The sequence below is a fragment of the Pleurodeles waltl genome, chromosome 9 (genome assembly GCF_031143425.1).
Source record: "Pleurodeles waltl isolate 20211129_DDA chromosome 9, aPleWal1.hap1.20221129, whole genome shotgun sequence".
In the NCBI taxonomy this organism is placed as follows: Eukaryota; Metazoa; Chordata; class Amphibia; order Caudata; family Salamandridae; genus Pleurodeles; species Pleurodeles waltl.
The window spans coordinates 1,187,987,243-1,188,011,417 of NC_090448.1; the positions used below are offsets into that span (position 1 = coordinate 1,187,987,243).

Here is a 24,175-nt window from a genome sequence, read left to right on the forward strand (position 1 = left end):
GATGTTGGGGTGCATGCAGGTGTGAGTGTAGACATCACAGGGAGGGAGGAGGGAGACGAGGAGGAGGGGGACACAGGGGTGGCAGTGGCTGTTGGCATGTCTGCATCTGGGTGTTGCTTGGGTGAGTGTTTGTGGGATCTGTGGTGCTTGTGTTTGGATGAGCTGCTCTTGGGTGTTGAGGTGTGTGCAGGCTGGTCTGATGGTGTGGATGGGATAGGCTGAGGAACATGAGACAGAGAAAGGCTGGAGGCAGTAAAAAGAGGGAGGCTGGAAACAGGGACAATGGCTGCCGTCAGTGCTGAGGCCAGAGCAGTGAACGCTCGTTGATGGGCAGCCTGACCCGAATGAATGCCCTCCAGGTACGCATTGCTCTGTTGCACCTCCCTTTGCACACCCTGGATGGCATTCAAAAGGGTCGTCTGCCTAACAATGAGCGTCCTTACCAGGTCAATGAGCTCCGCACTGAGGGCAGCAGGGGCAACAGGGGCAGGGGCTGAGGTGCCTGGGGCGAAGGAGACGCGCGCCTTCCTGGGCGAACGGGCACGGAGCGAAGATTGAGGGGCTGCTGGGAGGGGGGGCTGGTGCGCTGGGTGGCGGCTGTACCTGTAGAGGCGGGGGGCACGGATGTTGCCGCCACCGCTAGGGAGCTCCCATCCGAGGACGTGTCGCTTTCGCTGCTCTCACCAGCGGTCCCCGTAGTGGTGCTCCCCTCGCCCTCCGGATCACTGGTGCCCTCGGTGTCTGTTCCTGGGCCCACCGGGGCCTTGTGTCCTGCAGCTCCCTCGTGCTCCGATGCCAAATCTCCTCCGCCTGATGATGCTAATGCACACATGCACAAGAAGATGAAGAGAAAGGGTGGGGGGAGAAAAAAGAAGACCAGGTTGAGTGCATGCAATGTCAACACCGTTGGCGGAGAGGACAGACACAGGAGCCTAATGCACTAAGCCGCGCATTCGGGGTACACTACTCAGTACTACTGACTAGGACAACAGGCCAAGAGACGTCAAACGCGCACATGGGAGATGCTGGACCTTCAATGGCTGTACTTGTCACCCTACCGAGGTGGGGGCCGGGGGCACAGGGCCATGCCTAAGGGAGAGGACTACACTACAGAAAGCGCCCTGGCCTAATGTCACCCACAGCCCTCCTCCCCCACCCAGACGCCTCCACTGCGCAGAAAGATAGGAGAATGTGCTGATACTCACCCCCTTGTGTCTGCTGTGATGTCTTAAAGCGCCCATCCAATTCTGGGTAGGCCACCGCCAGGATCCGGGACATCAGGGGGGTCATGGTGCGACTGGCACCCCTCCTAGGTTGGGAGGCCATCCCCAGCAGTGTTTCTGCGGTCTTCCTTGTTCCGCGGCAGATGTCCTCCCACCACTTGCGGCAGTGGGGGCCCCGTCTGTTATGGACCCCCAAGTTCCGGACTTCCTTGGCGATGGCACGCCAAATCTCGATCTTCTGATGGGCGCTGACCTATTTGACATGTACAGGGTGGAAAGGAGGAAATCATCAATGACCTGCATGTTAGATGTAATTGGCCCCCCCCACCAACTTTGCCATATGGCACATGCTCTCATCTGTCGGGCGTTGCACTCCTCATTCGCCCCCCACCCCACCAACTTACATCCACCCCAATCCACACAGGCATAGCCCATTCCATGTGCACCCGGTGTACTCACTTGTTGGTCTGGAGGACCGTAGAGTAGCGCATACTGGGGGAGGACCCCATCCACGAGCTTCTCCAACTCTTCAGACGTGAAGGCAGTGGCCCTTTCCCCAGTCGCAGCAGCCATTGTATCTTCCAGACCGAGGTCACAGCAGCACTTGCAGTATAGGTCCTCTCCTGTGGATGATCAGGTCTCGAGTGATTAAGCAGATAGAAAATGGCGGTCACGCCCGCGGCGGTGCGTACCGCGACCGCCGGCGCACTTCGTCATTGGCTCCTGAAACCCATAGGCTTCAATGTTAACCAATGCGGCTTTGCGCAGCGGTCTTCGACCGCCTACCGCCACGGTGTGCCCCGCCAGCGCATTGACCTCACATCCCATTGTCCCACTTCACAGGTCAGGCAGCCGCCATTTCAAGGGCCTACATGGCTTAATTTTGACTGCGACACACAGGCCTAGGCCTTGCATTGCCACACATACACGCCTTTCAACCCATTGCCATTCTTTAACTGTGCAAGCTGTCTGTACGTACCTGTGGTTTGCCTGACTCTGTGCTCCATGTTGTCCTTCCTAGGCACCGTCCGCTGGGACTTGCGATGAGAAGGAGGAATCCTCGCGTGTACCAACCGCTGGTGGACCTGTCGACAATGGAAGAACGCCATATAATACTTCGATACAGACTTGACCGTGCCACTATCCATGAACTGTGTGCCCAGCTGGAGCCAGCCCTGATGTCCCCCATCCGCCAACCCACAGGGATTCCCCCTCTGGTGCAGGTTTTGTCAGTCCTCCATTTTTTGGCAAGTGGGTCATTCCAGACCACAGTGGCCATGTCATCTGGAATGTCTCAGCCTATGTTTTCTAAGATTTTGAGCAGAGTGTTGTCTGCCCTGATGAAACTCATGCGGAGCTACATCATTTTCCCAGAGGAGGGTGACTTGCCTACAGTGAAGGGTGATTTCTATGCCCTTGGACATATCCCCAACATCATTGGTGCCATTGATGGGACCCATGTGGCTTTGGTACCCCCAAAAGACGATGAGCAGGTGTACCGAAACAGAAAAAGTTATCATTCGATGAATGTCCAGGTGGTCTGTTTGGCTGACCAGTACATCTCCCATGTAAATGCCAAGTTCCCAGGGTCAGTGCATGACGCGTATGTGATGCGAAATAGCAGCATCCCCTATGTGATGGAGCAGCTACAGAGACAACGTGTGTGGCTAATAGGTGACTCTGGTTACCCCAACCTGCCTTGGCTACTGACCCCAGTAAGGAATCCCCGGACCAGGGCAGAGGAACGGTACAATGAGGCCCATGGGCGAACTAGGAGGATCATCGAAAGGACCTTTGGCCTCCTGAAGGCCAGGTTTAGGTGCCTGCATATGACTGGGGGATCCCTGATGTACTCACCAAAGAAGGTGTGCCACATCATCGTGGCCTGCTGTATGCTTCACAATCTGGCATTGCGACGTCAGGTTCCTTTCCTGCAGGAGGATGGTGCAGATGGTGGTGTTGAAGCAGCTGTGGAGCCTGCGGAGAGTGAAGAGGAGGAAGACTCAGAGGACGACACAGACAACAGGGACAGAGTAATAGAACAGTATTTCCAGTAGCACACAGGTAATAATCACCCATGCCATTTTACATTTCCTGAAAGCCTCCTGCATCTCAACTTTGTCGGTTTCCCCCCAGACCTATAAACATGATGTTTGATTTTCCCTTCCCTTTTCTGTGCTGTATGAGCCACTGCGTGACCTCGGCTTGGTTGGCCCATGGACTAATGCTAAGTTACCTCGGTATGTGTAATTCACAATGTTAATTATACGTAATTGATATGTAATGTGTCATACATTTGTAAATAAGACAGGCTGAGTCCTGATTGATTTCAGTGCAATGTGTGATTTATTATTAGTGCATAGATATTGGTACATGATAGTGAAACAGTGATGGGTGGGGGTGGAGTAATGTCCATGGCGGAGTCCAGTTCTCAGTCTTACAGGTGCATTGTCCATATGCCTGTGGCAGGATGGAGCAGGGGCAGTTCAAGGTTGGACAGGGTGGCAATGTGGAACAGTGGGAGGACTTCAGGGGGTATGTGATGCTGGCGGGGGACTTGACATCCTACTCTGTCGTTTTTTTTCATCTCAGGCTCCTTTTGCGGGGCGGTTGTTGTTCAGCAGGAGGTGGGGTTCTGGTGGGCTGTCGTTGTGGTGGGGCCTCCTGTCCACTAGCGCCGGCGGAGGTGGTAGGCTGTTCCTGGCTAGTGACAGGGGCCCTGTGTGATGCCACATGGTCCCGAAACGTGTCCTCTATACGGTTCAGGGCCTGGACTATGCTCCCCATAGCGGTTGAGATGTTGGTGAGTTGGTCGCTGAACCCCATGTAGCGTTGCTCCTGCTGTGCCTGGATCTCCTGGAACCTGGCCAGTACCGTCGCCATCGTCTCTTGTGAGTGGTGGTAGGCTGCCATGATGGTGGTGAGGGCCTCTTGGAGAGTGGGTTCCCTGGGCCTCTCCTCCCCCCCCTGTCGCACAGCAGCCCTCCAAGTTGCCCTGTTTCCCTGGGCCTCTGTCCCCTGGACGGTGTGCCCACTCCCACTGCCCCCAGGTCCCTGTTGTTGTTGGGTTGGTGGGTTACCCTGGGGGCCCTGTAGTGGTAGACACACCGCTGCTTGACCTGTCCTAGAGACAGAGGCATGGGCCCGCTGGGTGGGAGCTGTGCTGTTGTTCCCAGAGGGGGTTGGGTCTGCAGTGGCCTGTGTCTGGGTGAGGGGAACCGACTGCCCAGAGGTCCCCGATGGTCCGGGCTGGTCGTCAGGTTCCAGGTCGACAGAGCTGCTGTCATCACTAGGGGCCTGTTCCGGGGGTGGCATGGACATTTCTGGTCCCTCCTGACCGGTGTGTTGTCGTTCGGGTCCTGCATGGGGTAAGAGGGTATGGTTATTGTTTCTGTGTGTGCATTAGCTTGCGTTTTATGGGTGCCCTTGTCCCCCAGTGCTGGCATTCCCTTGGGGGAGGTGTTGTGAGGGTGTTTTGTGGGGGGGGGGGGGTGATAGGTATGTGCAGTGGTCATGCTTAGGTGATGGGTGTCCATAGTTTGGGGGTGGCATGCAGGGGTTGGTGTTGGGTGGGTTGTGCTGGGGAGACATTCTCAGGGAGGATGTGTGCTGGGGGGTTGGGGGTGAGGGTGGGGGTTAGCATGCTGGGGGGGTGAAGTGGTTGGCCTTGTACTTACCAGAGTCCATTCCTCCGTGTACTCCAGCGAGGCCATCGGGATGCAGGATGTTGAGTACCTCTTGCTCCCATGTTGTGAATTCGGGTGGAGTGGGTGGGGGTCCCCCGCCAGTCTTCTGCACTGCGATGTTGTGTCGCGAGACCATCGAGCGCACCTTCCCCCGTAGGTCGTTCCATCGTTTGCGGATGTCCTCTCGATTTCTGGGATGCTGTCCCACCGCGTTGACCCTGTCCACGATCCGCTGCCAGAGCTCCGCCTTCCTTGCTATGGTGGTGTGCTGGACCTGTGAGCCGAAGAGCTGGGGTTCCACTCTTATGATCTCCTCCACCATGACCCGGAGTTCTTGGTCCGAAAAGCGTGGGTGCCTTTGTGGTGCCATGGGGTGGTGTGTATGAGGTATGGGGTGGTGTATGTGTGATGTGTGTGTTGGTGTGTGGTGCTTTGTGCTTCTATGTGGTGTGTGTGATGTTGCGGTGTGCCTGTGTGTCTGGCTATCTATTCTCTGATGTGTCTCTCTCTCTCCTTCGTCTCTGGTTTTTGTTGGTAGGGGTTTGTGGGTGATGTGGGTGTGTGTTTTATATGGTATTGGATGTGTGGGAGTGGTGTGTGTATGTGTTTCAGGTGTGTGCCTTTCAAATTGTCCAATGTGGTAGGGGTTTGTAAAGGTGTGTGTATTTTGACCGCGGCGGTGTGTACCGCCAATGGAATACCGCGGTTGAATGACCGCCGCGTGGATTTGCGGGTCATAATGGGATGGGCGTATTTCTGTTGGCGTGGCGGTGGAGGTTTTGTCTTCTCCAGTTTACCGCTGGCCGCTGATGTGGTGGACTGCAGTGGAGGGCGGATTTTCTGAGGTTTTGCAGTTGTGGGTCAGAATGTCCATGGCGGCTGACCGCGGCCGCGGCGGTATTGTGGCGGCCTTCTGACCGGCGGTAAGCGGCTTTTACCGCCGAGGTCAGAATGACCCCCTATATCTTGAGCTCCTGCCAGCAACTGCAACTCCAGGTCGTGCATCCTGCAAGGATTGCTTGTCTTCAGCCTGCACCTGAAGAAGAGAAGGAATCTCCCGTGGAGTGACGGAGTCACTTCCCTGCTTCAGCAGGCACCTCTCCGCAACGACGACCGGTGGCGTGGGTCCCCTCTCCAGATGGCAGGCGTGGATCCAGCGACACGGGTGGTGGACTAAAGTGACTTCGACAGTCCCGTCCAACTTTGGTGGAGGTAGGAGCTTCCCTCCCCATGAAAGACAGTACCCCCCTTGCTCCACGTGACTTGTAGTTGCCAAGGCCTGTGCGCGATCTTTCAAGAAGTTCTTACTGCACAGCACAGTTTAGGCCCCCAGCACTCCATCCTGTGATGCACAGCTCCTGAGTGGTTCTCCGGCTGCGTGGGATCCCTTTGTGTTGTGCTGCGTGGGCCCCCGTGCTGTGGGACTCCTGTGCGCGCTGCCTGGTCTTCTGAAGGCTGTCTGAGTTGCTGAGAGACCCATCTGTCTCCCCCTCCTGGGTAGAGGTCACCAGGTCCCATCACCATTTTCTACAAACCGCGTGTTTTGCGTGAGCCAAGGCTCGTTGGCGGAATCCAGCGACGCAAACCAGACTACATTCATAAATCCGGCGTGGGACATCTTCTGCACCAACCAGGAACCCACATCTGTCTTCTTTGGTGCATAACTGACTTTGTCTTCTCCAGTGGTTCTTCTTTTGCACCTTCATCCGGGTTAGCAGGGGCTGCTGTTCTCCCATCGACTCTTCAGTGCTTCTTGGACTTGGTCCTCTTCTTCCACAGGTCTTCAGGTCCAGGAATCCACTGTTGGTGTCTTGCAGTCTCTTCTGGTTCTTGCATTATCTTCTATCACGACTTCTAGTGTGTTTTAGGAAACTTGCTGTGTTTTAATCCTGCTTTCCTGGGCTCTGGGGTGAGGTATTTTACTTACCTTTGGTGTTTTCTTACACTGCCAGTGCCCCTCGACACACTACACTTGCCTAGGTGGGGAACTGCCTTCTGCATTCCACTATTTTAGTATATGGTTTGTGTTCCCCCTAGGCCCATTGCAACCTATTGGGATTTTCACTATTTGCACTGTTTTCTCACTATTTACTTAGCTGTTTTTGGTTACTAGTGTATATATGGTGTAATTTACTTACCTTCTAAGGGAGAATAGTATCCAAAGTATTTTTGGCATTGTCTCACTAAAATAAAGTACCTTTGAGTATTGTCTTTCATGTTTGTGAGTACTGTGTGACTACAGTGGTATTGCAAGAGCTTTGTATGTCTCCTAGATAAGCCTTGGCTGCTCATTCAAAGCTCCCTCTAGACAGCCTGGCTTCTAGGCACTGCCTACATTTCACTAATAAGAGATAACTGGACCTGGTATTAGGTGTAGGTACCTCTGGTACCACTATAAACCAGGCCAACCTCCTACCCTGTCAGAGAGAAACACCCAGAATGTGTCTGCAGGTCAGCAGCAGCCACAGTGTGTCTAAGGAAGAACCCCACAAACCCCTCTATCACTCCCACATACCCCCATTCACCTCCTACAAGCCCCACACTGCACCCTACATCAGCCCCACACTGCACCTTACATCAGCCCCTCTCTTCACCCTACATCAGGCCCACACTTCACCCTACATCACCCACACTTAACCCTACATCAGCTCACACTTCACCCTTCATCAGTCCACTCGTCACCCTACACCAGCCCCTCTATTCATTAGCCCCACACTGCACCCTACATCAGTCCACTCGTCACCCTACACCAGCCCCTCTATTCATCAGCCCCACACTGCACCTTACATCAGCCCCTCTCTTCACCCTACATCAGGCCCACACTTCACCCTACATCACCCACACTTCACCCTACATCAGCTCACACTTCACCCTTCATCAGTCCACTCGTCACCCTACACCAGCCCCTCTATTCATTAGCCCCACACTGCACCCTACATCAGCCCACACTTCACCCTACATCAGCCCCACACTTCACCCTACATCAGGTCCTCTATTCCTTAGCCACACACTGCACCCTACATCAGCTCCACACTTCTCACTACCTCAGCCTCCGCTTCACCTTACATCAGTCCCACACTCGTCTTCTAGACACCTTCCCTCCTCGGTGGCACCTCTAGTATTCACTGGCACAGGAAGTAAGCTCCTTCCTTCAAGGCACTTCTGGCAGAATGGAGGGCGTCTCGACTGGACAGGGGACCTGGCAGGCTGAGGCTGCACCCCTAGCGCCGAGAAGTCTTCTCAGCCACACTAGTTTGTGAAACCTGGCACTAGTCAGTCCTGGTCACACTGAGCAGGGCAGATGCCCGCTGTGTATTCTCAGAATGACCAGGGACTCCCTGTTGGGTGGGGGTCCTTCAAGCAGAGCCCCCAGCCTCTGGCCCGGTCACTTCGAGCCCGGCTGGTCAGGCCGCAGTGTGTGCTCCACTGATGCTGAGAGGCCAGGTGTGGCAGAGTGGGGGCTAAAAGAGAGGCCACGGAGGTGCGGGCTGTCACCAGGGTGTTCTAATAGCCTTCAGTTCTCTTCTCATGTATGTTACTGCTGCCAGCACTTCTACTAACAGGGCAGTTTAGCCTCTTGGAAAGAAGAGTCGGGCAGAGAAGGATGAAGGCCCTAGTACTCCTGGGTACCCTCTGCCCCTCCTGCCGATGCCAGGCTCAGCCTAGGCATCTCTGAACACAGGTAAAACCCTCAAGGGCTCCTGTGGTGGCCGAGGAATGTGCCAGGGCCGTCCAGGGAGCGCAGCGCCCAGGTCTGGCACAGCTCTGGTTTCTGTTACTTAATCCAGAGAGAATTCAAAACTTGCAGCTCGCAGCATCCTCTCTACTGCCCAACAACTACGGAGTGCCAGTCTGTGCCAGCGGGGAAGTGTGGCATGTCCCGAGACTGGCCCCTGTGGCAGCGCCCACAGCGAGCTCTGCTTGTGCCCACAGATATGACCCTGTTTGTACCAGTGGATAGGTGGCACCGGCCTCAGCTGGCTTCCGGTGTGTGTGTGTGTGTGTGTGTGTGTGTGTGTGTGTGTGTGTGTGTGTTGTGACAATGACAGCGCCCACACCTGGCTCCCAGTGGACTGTTTTGGGAAAGTGGGCGAGTGTGGCAGTGCCGACAGCTGGATGCCAGTGTGAGCCAGTGGGAATGTGTAGCAGGGCCACATCAGACTGCCAACGTGTTTCATTTAAATCATGGGGCAACTCCCACTGCTGACTGCCAGTGTGTGCCAGGGGGAGTATGTGACAGTGCCCAGAACCGCCTGCCTTTGAATATGTCCAGAAATCTTGATTCTGTGTCAGATTATGCCAACAAGAATGTGTAGAGACTGCATCCCCTAGAGTACCAGTGTGCATCATTGAGCATGACTGTTTCTGATGGATACATCTACCTGTGGATTCCTCACCTTACAAATTCTCCCAATGCGCCAGCATTCAATGGAAATTTTTTCCTAGCTCTTCACGTCGACGAGGACGTCACAATTGCACGGCTCCATATGCGATTCTGTCTGACGTCATAGGAGCCATAAGAAGTCCTCACAAGTGTGCTGACGTCAGTTCCCTTTTTTTCTGCGCCTTCAAAGCTAAAGTTTTCTTTCAATCCTCTCCGTAGTAAACTGTATCAAGACAATTGTTTTGTAGTGCTACAATGTCTCCACTAAAAAAATCGGCATTTAAACCTTGTCGCAAGTGCGGAGGCCACATGTCGGTGATGGAGCCGCACGAAAATTACCTTTGGTGTCTTAGCTCTGATCACGACGTGGAAGATTGCTCATCCTGACAGCATATGAACCCGAAGACTTTGAAGGAAAGAGAGGCTAAGCTTTTCTTGTCAAAAGCTAAGAAAGAGAAGAGAGGTCGGGTCGCCGTAGATTGAAGACAAGGGATACTTCATCACACAGATCTTCAAGGTCTCATAAGAAGCGACGCCGATGGCATGAGTCAGGACGCCGTTCATCCCAAAATCGGTCTCAGTCTTCAACGAGACAGCATGGCGTAGAGGGTCAGCCCTACAGTGTCGCCTCAGAGCCAGCTGGCATCTCAGGCGCCGAACTTGATTGAGATCTCCGAGTCCCCAGCAGGTCCAATGGCTCATTTTTCTCCTGCATCCTCTCAAGGTCAGGAGTCTGGTGTCCAAGCGACGGATTCAGCTCAGCCACCTCAATGGGAACAAGAGTATCCTGCCTTCCCAGCTCCGGGAGCGGATCCATCATTATTCCTCAATGCTATGTTTAGCATTTTTTACCAGGGCGATGGTCCCCTCTGGTGCACCTGCTGGTCCCACAGGTCGGTTGGCTTTCACGCTGGGGTTGCCGGCGCCGTATAAGCGGGCCCCATTTGCGGCCTTTCTACCAACGACTCCTTGTGAGGGTACTGGATCGGCGCTGATGATGTCACCACCTCTACCCCGAGTGATGGCAGAGACCGATATATTTGTGCCGGATGGATCCAAATCAGTGCAGAGGGTGGATCCGCCTCCCTCTCCTCCTCCAGTGTTACCTTCCACTTTGAAGCCTGCTTCTTTGACGTCGGTTATTACTCTATTGACGCCACGTTTGGAGTCCAGGCTGAGTTCGAAAAGGAGGACCTTGAGACTTTTGGAGGAGCAATAGTATCAAAAACAGCTGTTGGAGGAAGGAGAAATTCCGGAGCCTTCAGTTGAATTTCAGGGCTTAGGCTCTGCTAGTGGGTTGGATACATCTAATGAGTGGGAGCTTTTATCCCCTGGAGATGAACTCATGGCAGAAGCAACTACTTACCACGGGGTGATAAGGAAGGCAGCAGGATTTTTTGACTTACTACTTCCTGCATCGGAGTTGAAAACCAATATTTTGACTGAAGTTTTGCATCTATCGGCTTCTTCTTCTGAGCCTCTCCTCCCTTTCAATGATGCCCTCACAGAGCCTATATTGGAGATATGGACGAATCCAGTTACAACACCAGCGGTTTTTAAGACTGTAACCAGTAGGTACAGGGTTGCTCCAGGTGATCCGCAGTTTCTGTCCCAGCACCCAACACCTGAGAGCTTGGTGGTGCAAGCTTCTTGTTTTGCACGGTCGGCTCTGGGATCGCTCCCTATGACGCCATCTGATAGGGAGTCGAAACATATGGAGCAGTCTGCTAGGAAGTGCTTCCTCTCAGGCAGCATGGCCTTAAAATCTCTGAATGCTACATGTGTGCTGGGGAGGTATATCTATGCCTTAATGGATACAGCAAAAGCAGTTGTTCCAAATTTGCCACAGGATGTGCAGGGACACTTTAGTGAACTCTTGCAGGACAGTCAAGGCGCAGCAAAGCAGGTGATTCAGTCGGGTCTGGACACTGCAGACTCAGTTGCTAGAGCCATGGGGACTTCCGTTGCGACTAGAAGGCATGCATGGCTCAGAGGTTCTGTTTTTTCCTCTGATGTGCAGGCTATGTTGATGGACCTCCCATCTGATCGTGCAGAACAGTTTGGGGCAAAGGCAGACTCCGCCCTGGAAAGAGTTAAGGATAGCAGGGGCACTGCAAAATCTTTGGGCCTTCAGGCTTCTTCTTCTGCGCCCTTCAGATCTTTCCGGAGATTCAGAGGGTTTGGCCGTGGATCATCCTTTCGTGGGAGGCAACAGTCCCATGTCCAGTAGCCTGCCAGCCCCATCTACAGGTCCTATAGAGGCCGTCGGAGAGTTAGAATGCGAGGAGCCGCACAGAAGCCTTCCACCTCATACTCATCCTCTGGGGGACCCCAGCCAGGAAAGCAGCCCTAGTTCTCACTCCATTCATCAGCATGTCCTACCCATAGAGGGAAGGCTGTTACATTTTCTCTACGAGTGGGAGTTAATTACATCGGACTCTTGGGTGCTGAGCATAGTGGAAAAAGGGTATGCCCTTCCCTCTTGGGAGTTTCATCCCCACTTCCCTGCCCGTCTTTCATTTTACACAGAAGAGCATCTCCTCTTGCTTCAGCAGAAGGTGCATACCCTTTTGTTAAAAGGTGCAATGGAGTTGGTTCCGAAGTAGGAAAGGGGTCTGGGATGTTATTCAAGGTATTTCCTGATTCCCAAGAAGGATGGTCGATTGAGGCCTATCCTGTATCTGAGGATTTTGAATTGGTTCCTCAAGCAGGAAAAGTTCAAAATGCTGACTCTAGCACATGTGCTTCTTGCATTGAACAAGGAAGACTGGATGGTGTCTGTCGACTTGCAGGATGCTTATTTTCCTATCCCCATTCTGAAGTCGCACAGGAAGTATCTTCAGTTCATGGTAGGGTCGCAACACTACCAGTTTGCCGTCCTTCCTTTTGGTCTTACTTCTGCACCTCAGGTCTTCATGAAGGTGATGGCGGTGGTTGCAGCGGACCTCAGAAGGGAGGGAGTACCTGTATTCCCTTACGCGGACGATTGCCTGATCAAAGCCGGGTCCCCAGAGCTCGTGCTGCACCATTTGCAAATGATAACTAGGTTGTTGTTGAACCTGGGCTTTACGGTAAACGTCCCCAAGTCTCACCTGCAGTCCTGTCAGCTTCTCCTGTTCATAGGGACAGTACTGGACATGACATTGAATCGAGCCTACCCTCTTCCATAGAGGATTCAGGACATTCAGGCAGTGATTCCAGTGTTTCAAAAGGGAGCGGCTGTTCCAGTCCTCAAGGCCCTACGTCTGCTCAGTCTGTTCGCTTCCTGCATTCTGTTGGTCACTCATGCTCGTTGGCACATGAGGGCTCTTCAGTGGTGCCTCCGAAGGCAGTGGTTTGTACACAAAGGGGATCTTATGGTGTCAAGAACGATCTCCAAAGACACTGCGGTGGATCTGCGATGGTGGACTATGGATGGCAACCTCTCTCAAGGAAGGCCGTTTTGTCTCCCACCTCCGGTGACCACGGTCATAACAGATGCTTCCACTGTCGGGTGGGGAGCTCATCTGGGGTACCTGGAGATCAAAAGGCTTTTGGTGTCGAGTAGAACAGATGTTTCACATCAGTCTGTTAGAACTGCAGATGATACATCTCGCTCTCAAAGCCTTCCTCTAATCCCTTCGTGGTCAGTCAGTAAAAGTCTTGACAGACAACACTACCGTGATGTGGTACATCAACAAGCAGGGGGCGTAGGGTTGTACCTTCTCTGCAGAGAGGCTCTGCAGCTCTGGTCCTGGGTTCAGGACCATCAGATTTGCATAGTAGCAAACCATCTGGCTGGAGTTCTCAATGTACGTGCAGACAGTCTCAGTCTGCATTTCTCGACCGATCACGAGTAGCGTCTCCATCCGTCGTTCTTCAGCTTCCAGTATCCGGTGCAGGGGATGTTGGGGGACGCGTTTCAGCTGCCCTGGTGCGACCAACTGCTTTACTCGTTTCCTCCCATACCCTTGATTCCTCGAGTTCCGAGGAAGATTCCCCAAGATCCGGCTCAAGTCATATTATTAGCCCCGGATTGGCCAAGAAGGATGTAGTACACAGACCTTCTCCAACTTTCACTGTGCCCTCTGCTTCATCTCCCTTTCAGGGTAGACCTCCTCTCGCAGTCGCAGGGACAGATTCTATACCCCCACCTCCAGAGCCTGCACCTGCATGCCTGCAGACTGAACCTGGCAATCTGAATTCTTTTTTTCTCCCTCCAGAAGTGGTGGATGTTATCTTATTGGTCAGGCGACACTCCACCAAGACTGTAGATGGGCGAATTGCTTGGTGTGGAGAGAGACAAATTGATCCCTTAAAGGCCCATTTATCTTGTATTTTGCTTTTTGCCCTTTCCTTGGCACAGAAGGGTTGCACAGTTGTGACAGTGAATGGCTATTTATCAGCGCGGTCAGCTTTTCTGTGCCTTCCTGATCAGCCTTCCTTATTTAAGCCCCCTATAATTCTTAGGTTCCTCAAAGGGTTAAATAACAAATTTCCTCCCGCTCCGTTTGTAATGCCTCAGTGGGATTTGAATTTAGTTTGAACTTTTTTGATGGGTTCAGCGTTTGAGCCTATGTATACTCTCCCGTTTAGGCTTTTAATTTTTAAGACAGTTTTTCTAAGTGAGCTAGACGTGTGAGTGAACTTCAGGCTCTTAGTGTGAAACCTCCTTTTACATCCTTTTATGCTGACAAGGTGGTGCTGAGAACCAGGGCGGCTTTCCTTCCTACGGTAGTTACTCCCTTTCATATGGGACAATCTAAAACACACTCTTCCTTTTACCCTCCTCCCCATCCTTCAAAGGTAGAGGAAAGGCTGCATCACTTGGATCCGAGAAGGGCCTTAAGCTTCTACATAGAAAGGACGAGAGACTTCAGAATTGATGATCAGTTCTTCATTGGATATGTGGGCAAAAGGAATGGCAAAGCTGTCCACAAGAGGACTCTTTGAAAGGTGGGCATTCTTTGCATAAAGATTTGTTATTCACTAGCAACGAAGGTTCCCCTGTGGGGATTAGGGCCCATTCCACCAGGGCTGAGTCTGCCACTTCGGCCTTAGCTAGAGGTGTACCAGTGGTGGATATTTGCAAGGCAACAACTTGGGCTTCCCTCCACATTTTCACAAAGCATTATTGCTTGGATGGAAGTTAGGAGGGACGGCTATTTTGCATGTTCTGTTTTGCAGGATCTCTTGGTTTGCCCAGTCGGGCACCCACCTCCGAGTGCGGTACTGCTTTGGGATTCTACTAATAAGGTGAGGAATCTACAGGTAGTTGTATCCATCAGAAGAACAAGTTACTTACCTTCGGGAGTGCTTTTTCTGGTGGATACAGTAGCTACCTGTCGATTCCTCACAATCCCACCCACCTCCCCATTGCTCTCTGGTCATACCAAGAGTTCAGTTAATGTTATAGATAGTATATATATTTTGTATATATTTTTGATTTTATATATTTATTTGTATAAACAGTTATAGTAATTTATATATATATTTTTTGTTGAATTGGCACATGTTGTGCTAATGAGGTCGATATTTACCTGTTCGCCTCAGAGGCACGTTAAAAAATGTTAAAACTGACGTCAGCACGCCAGCGAGGACTTCTTATGGTTCAGATGACATCAGACAGCATTGCATGCAAAGCTGAGCAATTGTGACGTCCTTGTCAACGTGAGGAGCTAGGAATATTTTTTCGTCTAATGCTAGCGCATTGGGAAAATTTAGAAGGTGAGGAATCCACAGGTAGCCAATGTATCCACCAGAAAAAGCGTTACCGAAGGTAAGTAACTTGTTCATACCGTACTGGACCACCATTGTGCACCATTGAGTACCAGTGCATAACCTGAGTACCCGTGTGCACCATTGAGTACTGGTGCATACCCTCACGTACCACTGTGTAGCATTGAGTATGACTGTATCCCGTAGAGTACCACCTATGTGCACCATTGAGTATGACTATATCCCCCACAGTACCAGTGTGCACCAGTGAGTATGACTGTATCCCGTAGAGTACCACCAGTTTGCACCACTGAGTACCATTGGGCACCACTGAGTATAACTGTATACCCTAGAGTACCAGTGTATACCATTAAGTATCACTGTATCACCTACAGTACCAGTGTACAGCACGGAGTATGAATGTATCCCATGGAGTGCCACAAGTGTGCACCACTGACTACGACTGTATCCTGCAGAGTACCAGTGTGCACCATTGAGTACCAATGCATACCCTCGAGTACCTGTGTGCACCATTGAGTACCAGTGTATACCCTCAAGTACCACTTGAGTAAGACTGTATCCCCTAGAGTACCAGTGGGCAGCACTAAGTACCATTGCATTACCTCGAGTACTAGTGTCCACCATTGAGTACGACTGGTTCAGATGCCTCTTCTTTCTGGTTCCATCTGAGTTCTAGATACCCCCACTCTGGTTCCAGAGCACCTCTGCTTCTTCCCTGTCCTGGCTCCTGTCCGCCTCTTGTCCATTTTCCTTCTGGTCGCTGTCTGTGACTGGTTCCTTCCAGCTGGGATTCCACCCGGCCTCTGGCTCTGTCCTCCCTTTGGTTCCGACTCTTCTTAGACCTGTCACTTGTTGTGGCCCACCCCTGACTCCTGTCCTTTATGGGTCCAGCTCACTTCTGTTTCTACCCTGCCTCTGGTTCCCTCTCATGCTGTAGCCTCCCTCTGGTTCTTCCTCTGGTACTGCCCTGCCTTTTGTTACTTCCTCTGGTTCTACCCTAACTCCGGTTCCCTCCCATGCTCTAGCCTGCCTCTGGTTCTACCCTGCCTCTGGTTCTCTCCCATGTTCTAGTCTTCCCCTGGTTCTACCCTGCCTCTGGTCTCTCCCATGTTCTAGTCTTCCTCTGGTTCTACCCTGCCTCTGGTTCTCTCCCAGGTTCTACCCTGCCTCTGGTTCTACCCTGCCTCTGGTTCTCTCCCATGTTCTACCCTGCCTCTGGTTCTACCCTGCCTCTGGTTTTTTCCTATGTTCTAGTCTTCCTCTGGTTCTCCCCTGCCTCTGGTCTTGCCCATGTTCTAGTCTTCCTCTGGTTCTAGCCTCCTCTGGTTCCTTCCCATGTTCTAGTTTTCCTCTGGTTCGACCCTGCCTCTGGTTCTCTCCCATGTTCTAGTCTTTCTCTGGTTCTACCCTGCCTCTGGTTCTCTCCCATGTTCTAACCTGCCTCTGGGTCTGCCCTGCCTCTGGTTCTATCCCATGTTCTAGTCTTCCTCTGGTTCTACCCTGCCCCTCGTCTCTCCCGTGTTCTAGTTTTCCTCTGGTTCTAGCCTGCCTCCGGTTCCTTCCCATGTTCTAGTCTTCCTCTGGTTCTGCCCTGCCTCTGGTTCTCTCCCATGTTCTAGCCTGCCTCTGGTTCTCCCCCATGTTCTAGTCTTCCTCTGGTTCTACCCTGCCTCTGGTTCTCCCTCATGTTCTAGTCTTCCTCTGGTTCTACCCTGCCTCTGGTTCTCTCCCATGTTCTAGTCTTCCTCTGGTTTAACCCTGCCTTTGGTCTCTCCCATTTTCTAGTCTTCCTCTGGCTCTACCCTGCCTCTGGTTCTCTCCCATGTTGTAGCCTGCCTCTGGTTCTCTCCCATGTTCTAGCCTTCCTCTGGCTCTACCCTGCCTCTGGTTCCTTCCTTTGGTACTGCCCTGCCTCTTCTTCTATCCTCCGGTTCTGCCCTGGCTCTGGTTTTGATTCATTTTGTGTTCTGCCTCAGGTTCTAGCGGGTCCCCTCTCCTGTGGTTCCACACCTCTGCTGATACAAGCTCGCCTCTAGTTCCAACTCACCTGTAGATCCACCTACCCTCTGGATGCACCTACCCTCTGGATGCACCTATCCTCTATATCCTGCTAGCCTCCTGATCTACATACCCTCTGGATCCAGCTTTCCTCTATCCACCTACCCTCTGGATCCACCTACCCTCTGGATCCACCTACCCTCTGGATGCACCTACCCTCTATATCCTGTTAGCCTCCTGATCTACATACCCTCTGGATCCAGCTTTCCTCTATCCACCTACCCTCTGGATCCACATACCCTCTATATCCACCTACCCTCTATTTCCAGCTCCCCTCTGGATCCAGCTCCCCTCTATATCCAGCTCGATCCAGGTAGCCTCTAGATCCACCTACTCTCTGGATCCACCTACCCTCTAGATCCAGCTCCCTTCTGGATCCAGCTTGCCTCTCCAGCTCCCCTCTGGCTCCAGCTTGCCTCTCCAGCTCCCCTCTGGCTCCACCTACCCTCTAGATCCACCTACCCTCTGGATCCACTTATCCTCTGGATCCACTTATCCTCTGGATCCACTTATCCTCTGGATCCAGCTCCCCTCTGGATCCAGCTCCCCTCTCTGGATCTAGGATCCAGCTCCCCTCTCTGGATCCAGCTCCCCTCTCTGGATCCAGCTCCCTTCTCTGGAGCCAGCTCCCCTCTATATCCAGCTCCCTTCTGGATCCAGCTCCCCTCTGGATCCAGCTCCCCTCTATATTCAGCTCCCCTCTCTGGATCCAGCTCGATCCAGGTAGCCTCTAGACCCACCTGCCCTCTGGATCCACCTATCCTCTAGATCCAGCTCCCCTCTGGATCCAGCTCGCCTCTTCAGCTCCCCTCTGGCTCCAGGTAGCCTCTAGACCCACCTGCCCTCTGGATCCACCTATCCTCTAGATCCAGCTCCCCTCTGGATCCAGCTCGCCTCTCCAGCTCCCCTCTGGATCCAGCTCGCCTCTCCAGCTCCCCTCTGGCTCCAGCTTGCCTCTCCAGCTCCCCTCTGGCTCCAGGTAGCCTCTAGATCCACCTGCCCTCTGGATCCACCTATCCTCTAGATCCAGCTCCCCTCTGGATCCAGCTCGCCTCTTCAGCTCCCCTCTGGCTCCAGCTCGCCTCTTCAGCTCCCCTCTGGCTCCAGGTAGCCTCTAGACCCACCTGCCCTCTGGATCCACCTATCCTCTAGATCCAGCTCCCCTCTGGATCCAGCGCGCCTCTTCAGCTCCCCTCTGGCTCCAGGTAGCCTCTAGATCCACCTACCCTCTGGATCCACTTATCCTCTGGCTCCAGCTCCCCTTTGGATCCAGCTCCCCTCTGGATCCAGCTCCCCTGGATCCAGATCCCCTCTGGATCCAGCTCCCCTCTATATCCAGCTCGCCTCTCATTGCTCCGACCTATGCTCCTTGGTCTGGCCCACTGTACAGCACACTCTGCTCAGTTTCTCACACTGGCTGGATGCAGAGCTGTCTCTGTCTCTGCCCTCCAGGGCTCCTGGCTCAGACATCCGGTTTCTGTGCCTGAGGACTCCTGCTTTCTCCTTGCGAGCCGGATTCAGACCTCTTGATGGCTCAGGCTGAGGTATGCATTAGCAGAGCCCATAAACCACCCTGTAAAGTGGATCAACCGGTTCAGAACAGGCTGCCATAGCAGAGGGCGGATCAGAGGAGCAGGGCAGGTGTACAGAGAGTCCTGGGAGGGCTGTCAGGCCAACCTCCCAAAAGAGCAAACCTCCCCGGTGACCAGGATGAGAGCAGTGGGCAAGTTCCAAAAGGGCTTTAGGGCCAACCTCACAACAGGACACAGGACAAACCATCTTGAGGCCAGTGGGAACTGCAAGTGGAACAGTAGGTCCTAGGGTAAGCCTTCCTGTCTACCAGGATGGGCGCATCAGGCAGAGCCAGTCCTGCTTGGTCCTCGCTGCTCCTAAGGATCTGTGGTGCCTGTAGGGGCCTCACTGGCTCTAGACATGACTTCTGCTTGGTCCTCGCTGCTCCTAAGGATCTGTGGTGCCTATAGGGGGGCTCCCTGGCTCTAGACATTACTTCTGTTTGGTCCACGCTGCCCCTAAGCATGTGTGGTGTTTGTAGGGGCCTCACTGGCTCTAGACATGACTTCTGTTTGGTCCACGCTGCCCCTAGGAAGTTGTTCCCGCCTGGTGATTCTTGGTGATGCCGTCACTCATGTGGGCTCTCAGTGATGCCGTCTCTCAGGTGGGCTCCAGGTGATGCTGTCTCTCAGGTGGGCTCTCGGTGATGCCATCTCTCAGGTGGGCTCTCGGTGATGCCGTCTCTCAGGTGGGCTCTCGGTGATGCCGTCTCTCAGGTGGGCTCTCAGTGATGCCGTCTCTCAGGTTGGCTCTTGGTGATGCCATCTCAGGTGGGCTCCAGGTGATTCCGTCTCTCATGTGGGCTCTCAGTGATGCCGTCTCTCAGGTGGGCTCCAGGTGATGCCGTCTCTCAGGTGGGCTCTCAGTGATACCGTCTCTCAGGTGGGCTCTCAGTGATGCCGTCTCTCAGGTGGGCTCCAGGTGATGCTGTCTCTCAGGTGGGCTCTCGGTGATGCCATCTCTCAGGTGGGCTCTCGGTGATGCCGTCTCTCAGGTGGGCTCTCGGTGATGCCGTCTCTCAGGTGGGCTCTCAGTGATGCCGTCTCTCAGGTTGGCTCTTGGTGATGCCATCTCAGGTGGGCTCCAGGTGATTCCGTCTCTCTGGTGGGCTCCAGGTGATGCCGTCTCTCAGGTGGGCTCTCGGTGATGCCGTCTCTCAGGTGGGCTCTCGGTGATGCCGTCTCTCAGGTGGGCTCTCAGTGATGCCGTCTCTCAGGTTGGCTCTTGGTGATGCCATCTCAGGTGGGCTCCAGGTGATTCCGTCTCTCTGGTGGGCTCCAGGTGATGCCGTCTCTCAGGTGGGCTCCAGGTGATGCCGTCTCTCAGGTGGGCTCTCAGTGATACCGTCTCTCAGGTGGGCTCTCAGTGATGCCGTCTCTCAGGTGGGCTCTCGGTGATGCCGTCTCTCAGGTGGGCTCTCGTGATGCCATCTCTCAGGTGGGCTCTCGGTGATGCCGTCTCTCAGGTGGGCTCCCGGTGATGCCGTCTCTCAGGTGGGCTCCAGGTGATGCCGTCTCTCAGGTGGGCTCTCAGTGATGTTGTCTCTCTGGTGGGCTCTCGGTGATGCCATCTCTCAGGTGGGCTCTCAGTGATGCCGTCTCTCAGGTGGGCTCTCGTGATGCCGTCTCTCAGGTGGGCTCCCGGTGATGCCGTCTCTCAGGTGGACTCTCGGTGATGCCGTCTCTCATGTGGGCTCCAGGTGATGCCTTCTCTCAGATGGGCTTTTGGTGATGCTGTCTTTCAGGTGGGCCTTTGGTGATGGCATCTCTCAGGTGGGATCTAGGTGATGTTGCCTCTCGGAGATGTTCTCTCTCAGATGTGCTCTTGATTATGCCCTCTCTCAGGTGTGCTGCTGTTGATGCTATCTCTCAGGTGGGCTCTCAGTGATGTCGTCTCTCTGGTGGGCTCTCGGTGATGCTGTCCCTCAGGTGAGCTCTAGGTGATGCCATCTCTCAGGTGGACTGTTGATGATGTCATCTTTTAAGTGGGCTGCTGGTGATACCGTCTTTCAAGTGGGCCCTTGGTGATGCTGTTTCTCAGGTGGGCTTTTGGTGATGCTGTCTGTCAGGTGGGCTCTTGGTGACTTCCTCATAGGGCACACTTCCCCTCAGAGGCCACGCACAACCTAAAACGTCTTTCACCACCAAATAGATCATGGTCTAAGTCTAGAGCCACGCACCATAGGACAGGCCTTGCACCACCCAAAAGCTCCTGCAATTCCCAAGAGGTCATGCACTGCCAACATTAGTCTTCTACTAAACCCACAAGCACTGCAGCACAACAGAGGCACATCACCACCTCGCTTGACCGGCACAGATTCACAAGCCCAGCATTAACCTATAAGCTTTGTCTAAGCGTATAGGCCCTGCACCATCAGCTCCACATTTATGGACCCTGCACTTACCAGTGGGGTTTGCACACATCCAGAGCATTGCTAACACCCCTCTGCTCTCTCTGTCTCTCTCCTGTGCACAGGCTGGAGCGGTTGGTGGACGTGCTGAGGAAGAAGGTTGGCGCCGGGACACTGCGCACAATGATCTGATGGCGCCCAGTGTGGTGGCTCCAGAATGCCCTCACATCTCTTTGCTGGCTGGAAGGCATCACGAGGACTCAACACACATGCCTGCTTCAGTTTTGCGAATGCTTGTGAACAATGGAGGGCACACTTTCCACTGTGAAACCTTGTGATCCCGGAGCTCTCCAGCACGTATCCCAGCGAGTGGAGCTCTTTGTGTCTCTAAATATGTTACTGCCCGGCATGCTGCAGTGTCATCTTCATGTAGTACTGCCCAGCCAATGCTGCAGCGTCATCTTCAGATACTACTGCCCGGCATGCTGCAGCGTCATCTTCAGATACTACTGCCCGGCATGCTGCAGCGTCATCGTCAGATAGTACTGCCCGGCATGCTGCAGCGTCATCTTCAGATACTACTGCCCGGCATGCTGCAGCGTCATCTTCATATAGTACTGCCCGGCATGCTGCAGCGTCATCTTCATATAGTTCTGCCCGGCATGCTGCAGCATCATCTTCATAAAGTACTGCCCAGCCAGCGCTGCAGCTCCCTGTCTGCTACCTTTGTGTAGTATTCTCTGGCTACCAGCTTAGTGTGTGGCACAATGCCTGCTTCCTTTGTAAAGAACCGCCTGACCACCAGTGCAGTGTCTTTTGTCTTCATATAGTACTGCCAGGCTAGATGTCTCTTACCGTCATGTAATACTGCCTGCCTAGAGGAACAGTCTCTATTACCTTCATGTATCCCTACCTGGCCAGCAGCACAAAGGATGTCAGCTTCATACTGTGCTATCTGGCCAGGAGTAACATGCCTGCCACTTTCATATGATACTGCGTGGTCAGTCGTAACATGTCTGTAATGCTGCCTGGCCAGTGGTAACATGTCCATTACTTTCATATAATACTGCCTGACCAGTGGTAACATCTGTTGTTTTATATAATACTGCCTGGCCAGTGGTAACATGTTTGTAATGCAGCTTGGCCAGTGGTAACGTCTGTAATAATGCCTTGCCAAGGTTACGTGTGTCTTACTGTCATACAGTACTGCCTGATCAGGAGCAACATCTGTTACTTTCATGTAATACTGCCTAGCCATTAGTAACATGTCTGTAATACTGCCATATCTGTTACTCTCATATAATACGGCCTGGCCAGTGGTAACATGTCTGTGTTGCTGCCTGGCTAGTGGTAACATGCCTATTACTTTCATATAATACTGCCTGGTCAGGAGTAACGTCTGTTGATTTTAAATATTACTGCCTGGCCAGTGGTAATATGTCTGTTACTTTGTTATAATATTGCCTGGTCAGTGGTAATGTCTGTTACTTTCATACAATACTGCCTGTTAGGTGGTAACATTTGTTACTTTCATACAGTGCTACTGGCAGGTGGTAATATGTCTGTTACTTCCATACAACACTGCCTTGTTGGTGGTTACATGTCTGTAATACTGCTGCAGTTGTTAGGTTGGAATAATGTGTCTCTTACTTTCATATATTATTCCCTGGTCAGGGGTAACATGTCTGTTACTTTCATGCAGTGCTGCCTGGCCAGGGGTAAAGTGTCTATTACTTTCATACAAAAATGCCTAGCTAGTGGTAACGTGTCTTGCCAGGGTTGACGTCTGTTACTTTCATATAATACTGTCTTGCCAGGGTTGACGTCTGTTACTTTCATATAATACTGCCTGGCTCGTGGTAGCATGTCTGTAATACTGCCTTGCCACAGTTACTTGTCTCTTACTTTCATGCAGTCCTGCCTCGTCAGGAGTAACATGTCTGTTACGTTCATATAATAACACCAGGCCAGGGGTAACATATCTGTTACTTTCATATACTACTGCCTGGGCAGTGTTAACATATCTGTAAAACTGCCTTACTGGGGTTAGGTGTCTCTTACTTTCACACAGTACTGCCTGGTCTGGGGTAATGTGTGTTATTTCATATAATACTGCCTGGCCAGCAGCACAGTAGTGTGTTGCCTTCATATATTATGTGTGGACTAGCAGCAGTGTCTGTTTCCTTCAAATACTCTGATCTCCTCACTCCATTACCCATGTTGCTGCCTTTTCCAAGATTCTCTCTTTGACATATTCATTCTTGTGTCTCTCTGTTCTAAAATTCTTGCTTTAACATGGGCCATTGTCTGCTGCATGTGTTCTCTTCTACACATTTCTTCCTGGTGTGTAGAGTTCTACGTGTGCTTTTACTACGATGTTTCTGGTGTTCTCATGCTTTCTGTTTCACCAGTGATTTGTTGCTGCCTCTTTTACAAGGCCTTTGGTAATAAATACCCTGTTCCTCCATGCTGTTGCCCTCTCTGTTGATGGTAAATACTCTGTTCTCCTCAACTGTTGCCCTCTCTGTTGATAATAAATACCCTGTTCCTCTCCATGGTTGTCCTCTCTGTTCATGATAAATGCCGTGTTCCTCTCTGCGGTTGACGTCTCTGATGGTAAGTACTCAGATCCTTTCCTCTGTTGCCCTCTCTATTGATGGTAAGTACTCAGATCCTTTCCTCTGTTGCCCTCTCTATTGATGGTAAATGCCCTGTTCTTCCCTTCTGTTGCCCTCTCCGTTGATGGTAAATGCCCTGTTCCTCTCTGTTGTTGCCCTCTCTGTTGATGATAAATACCCCATTCCTCTGTGCAGTTGTCCTCTGTTGTGATGGTAAATACCCCGTTCCTCTCTGCGGTTGTCCCTCAATGTTGATAGTACATTCCCCGTTCCTCCCCACGGTTGCCCTCTCTTTTGATGGTAAATACCCCGTTCCTCTCTGCGGTTGTCCCTGTCTGTTGATGGTAAATACCCCGCTCCTCTCTGCGGTTGTCCCTCTCTGTTGATGGTAAATACCCTGTTTATCTCTGCAGTTGCCCTCTTTGTTGATGGTAAATACCCCGTTCCCCTCTGCAGTTGCCCTCTCTGTTGAGGGTAAATACCCCGTTCCTCTCTGCAGTTGCTCTCTCTGTTGAGGGTAAATTCCCTGTTCCTCCCCACAGTTGCCCTCTCTTATGATGGTAAAT

General features: G+C 52.6%; 1 protein-coding gene across 3 annotated transcripts in view; it reads left to right on the forward strand.

The window, feature by feature from the left end:
• Positions 1-23,544, forward strand: part of MIPOL1 (mirror-image polydactyly 1) — an 845,661-nt gene extending 822,117 nt beyond the window's left edge. For all 3 annotated transcript variants that reach the window (XM_069209145.1, XM_069209144.1, XM_069209146.1), the window contains one exon: positions 21,117-23,544. In XM_069209145.1, the coding sequence (XP_069065246.1) occupies positions 21,117-21,183 (67 nt within the window). In that variant the 3' untranslated portion in view covers positions 21,184-23,544. The remainder of the gene's footprint in view (positions 1-21,116) is intronic.
• Positions 23,545-24,175: the final 631 nt, after the last annotated feature.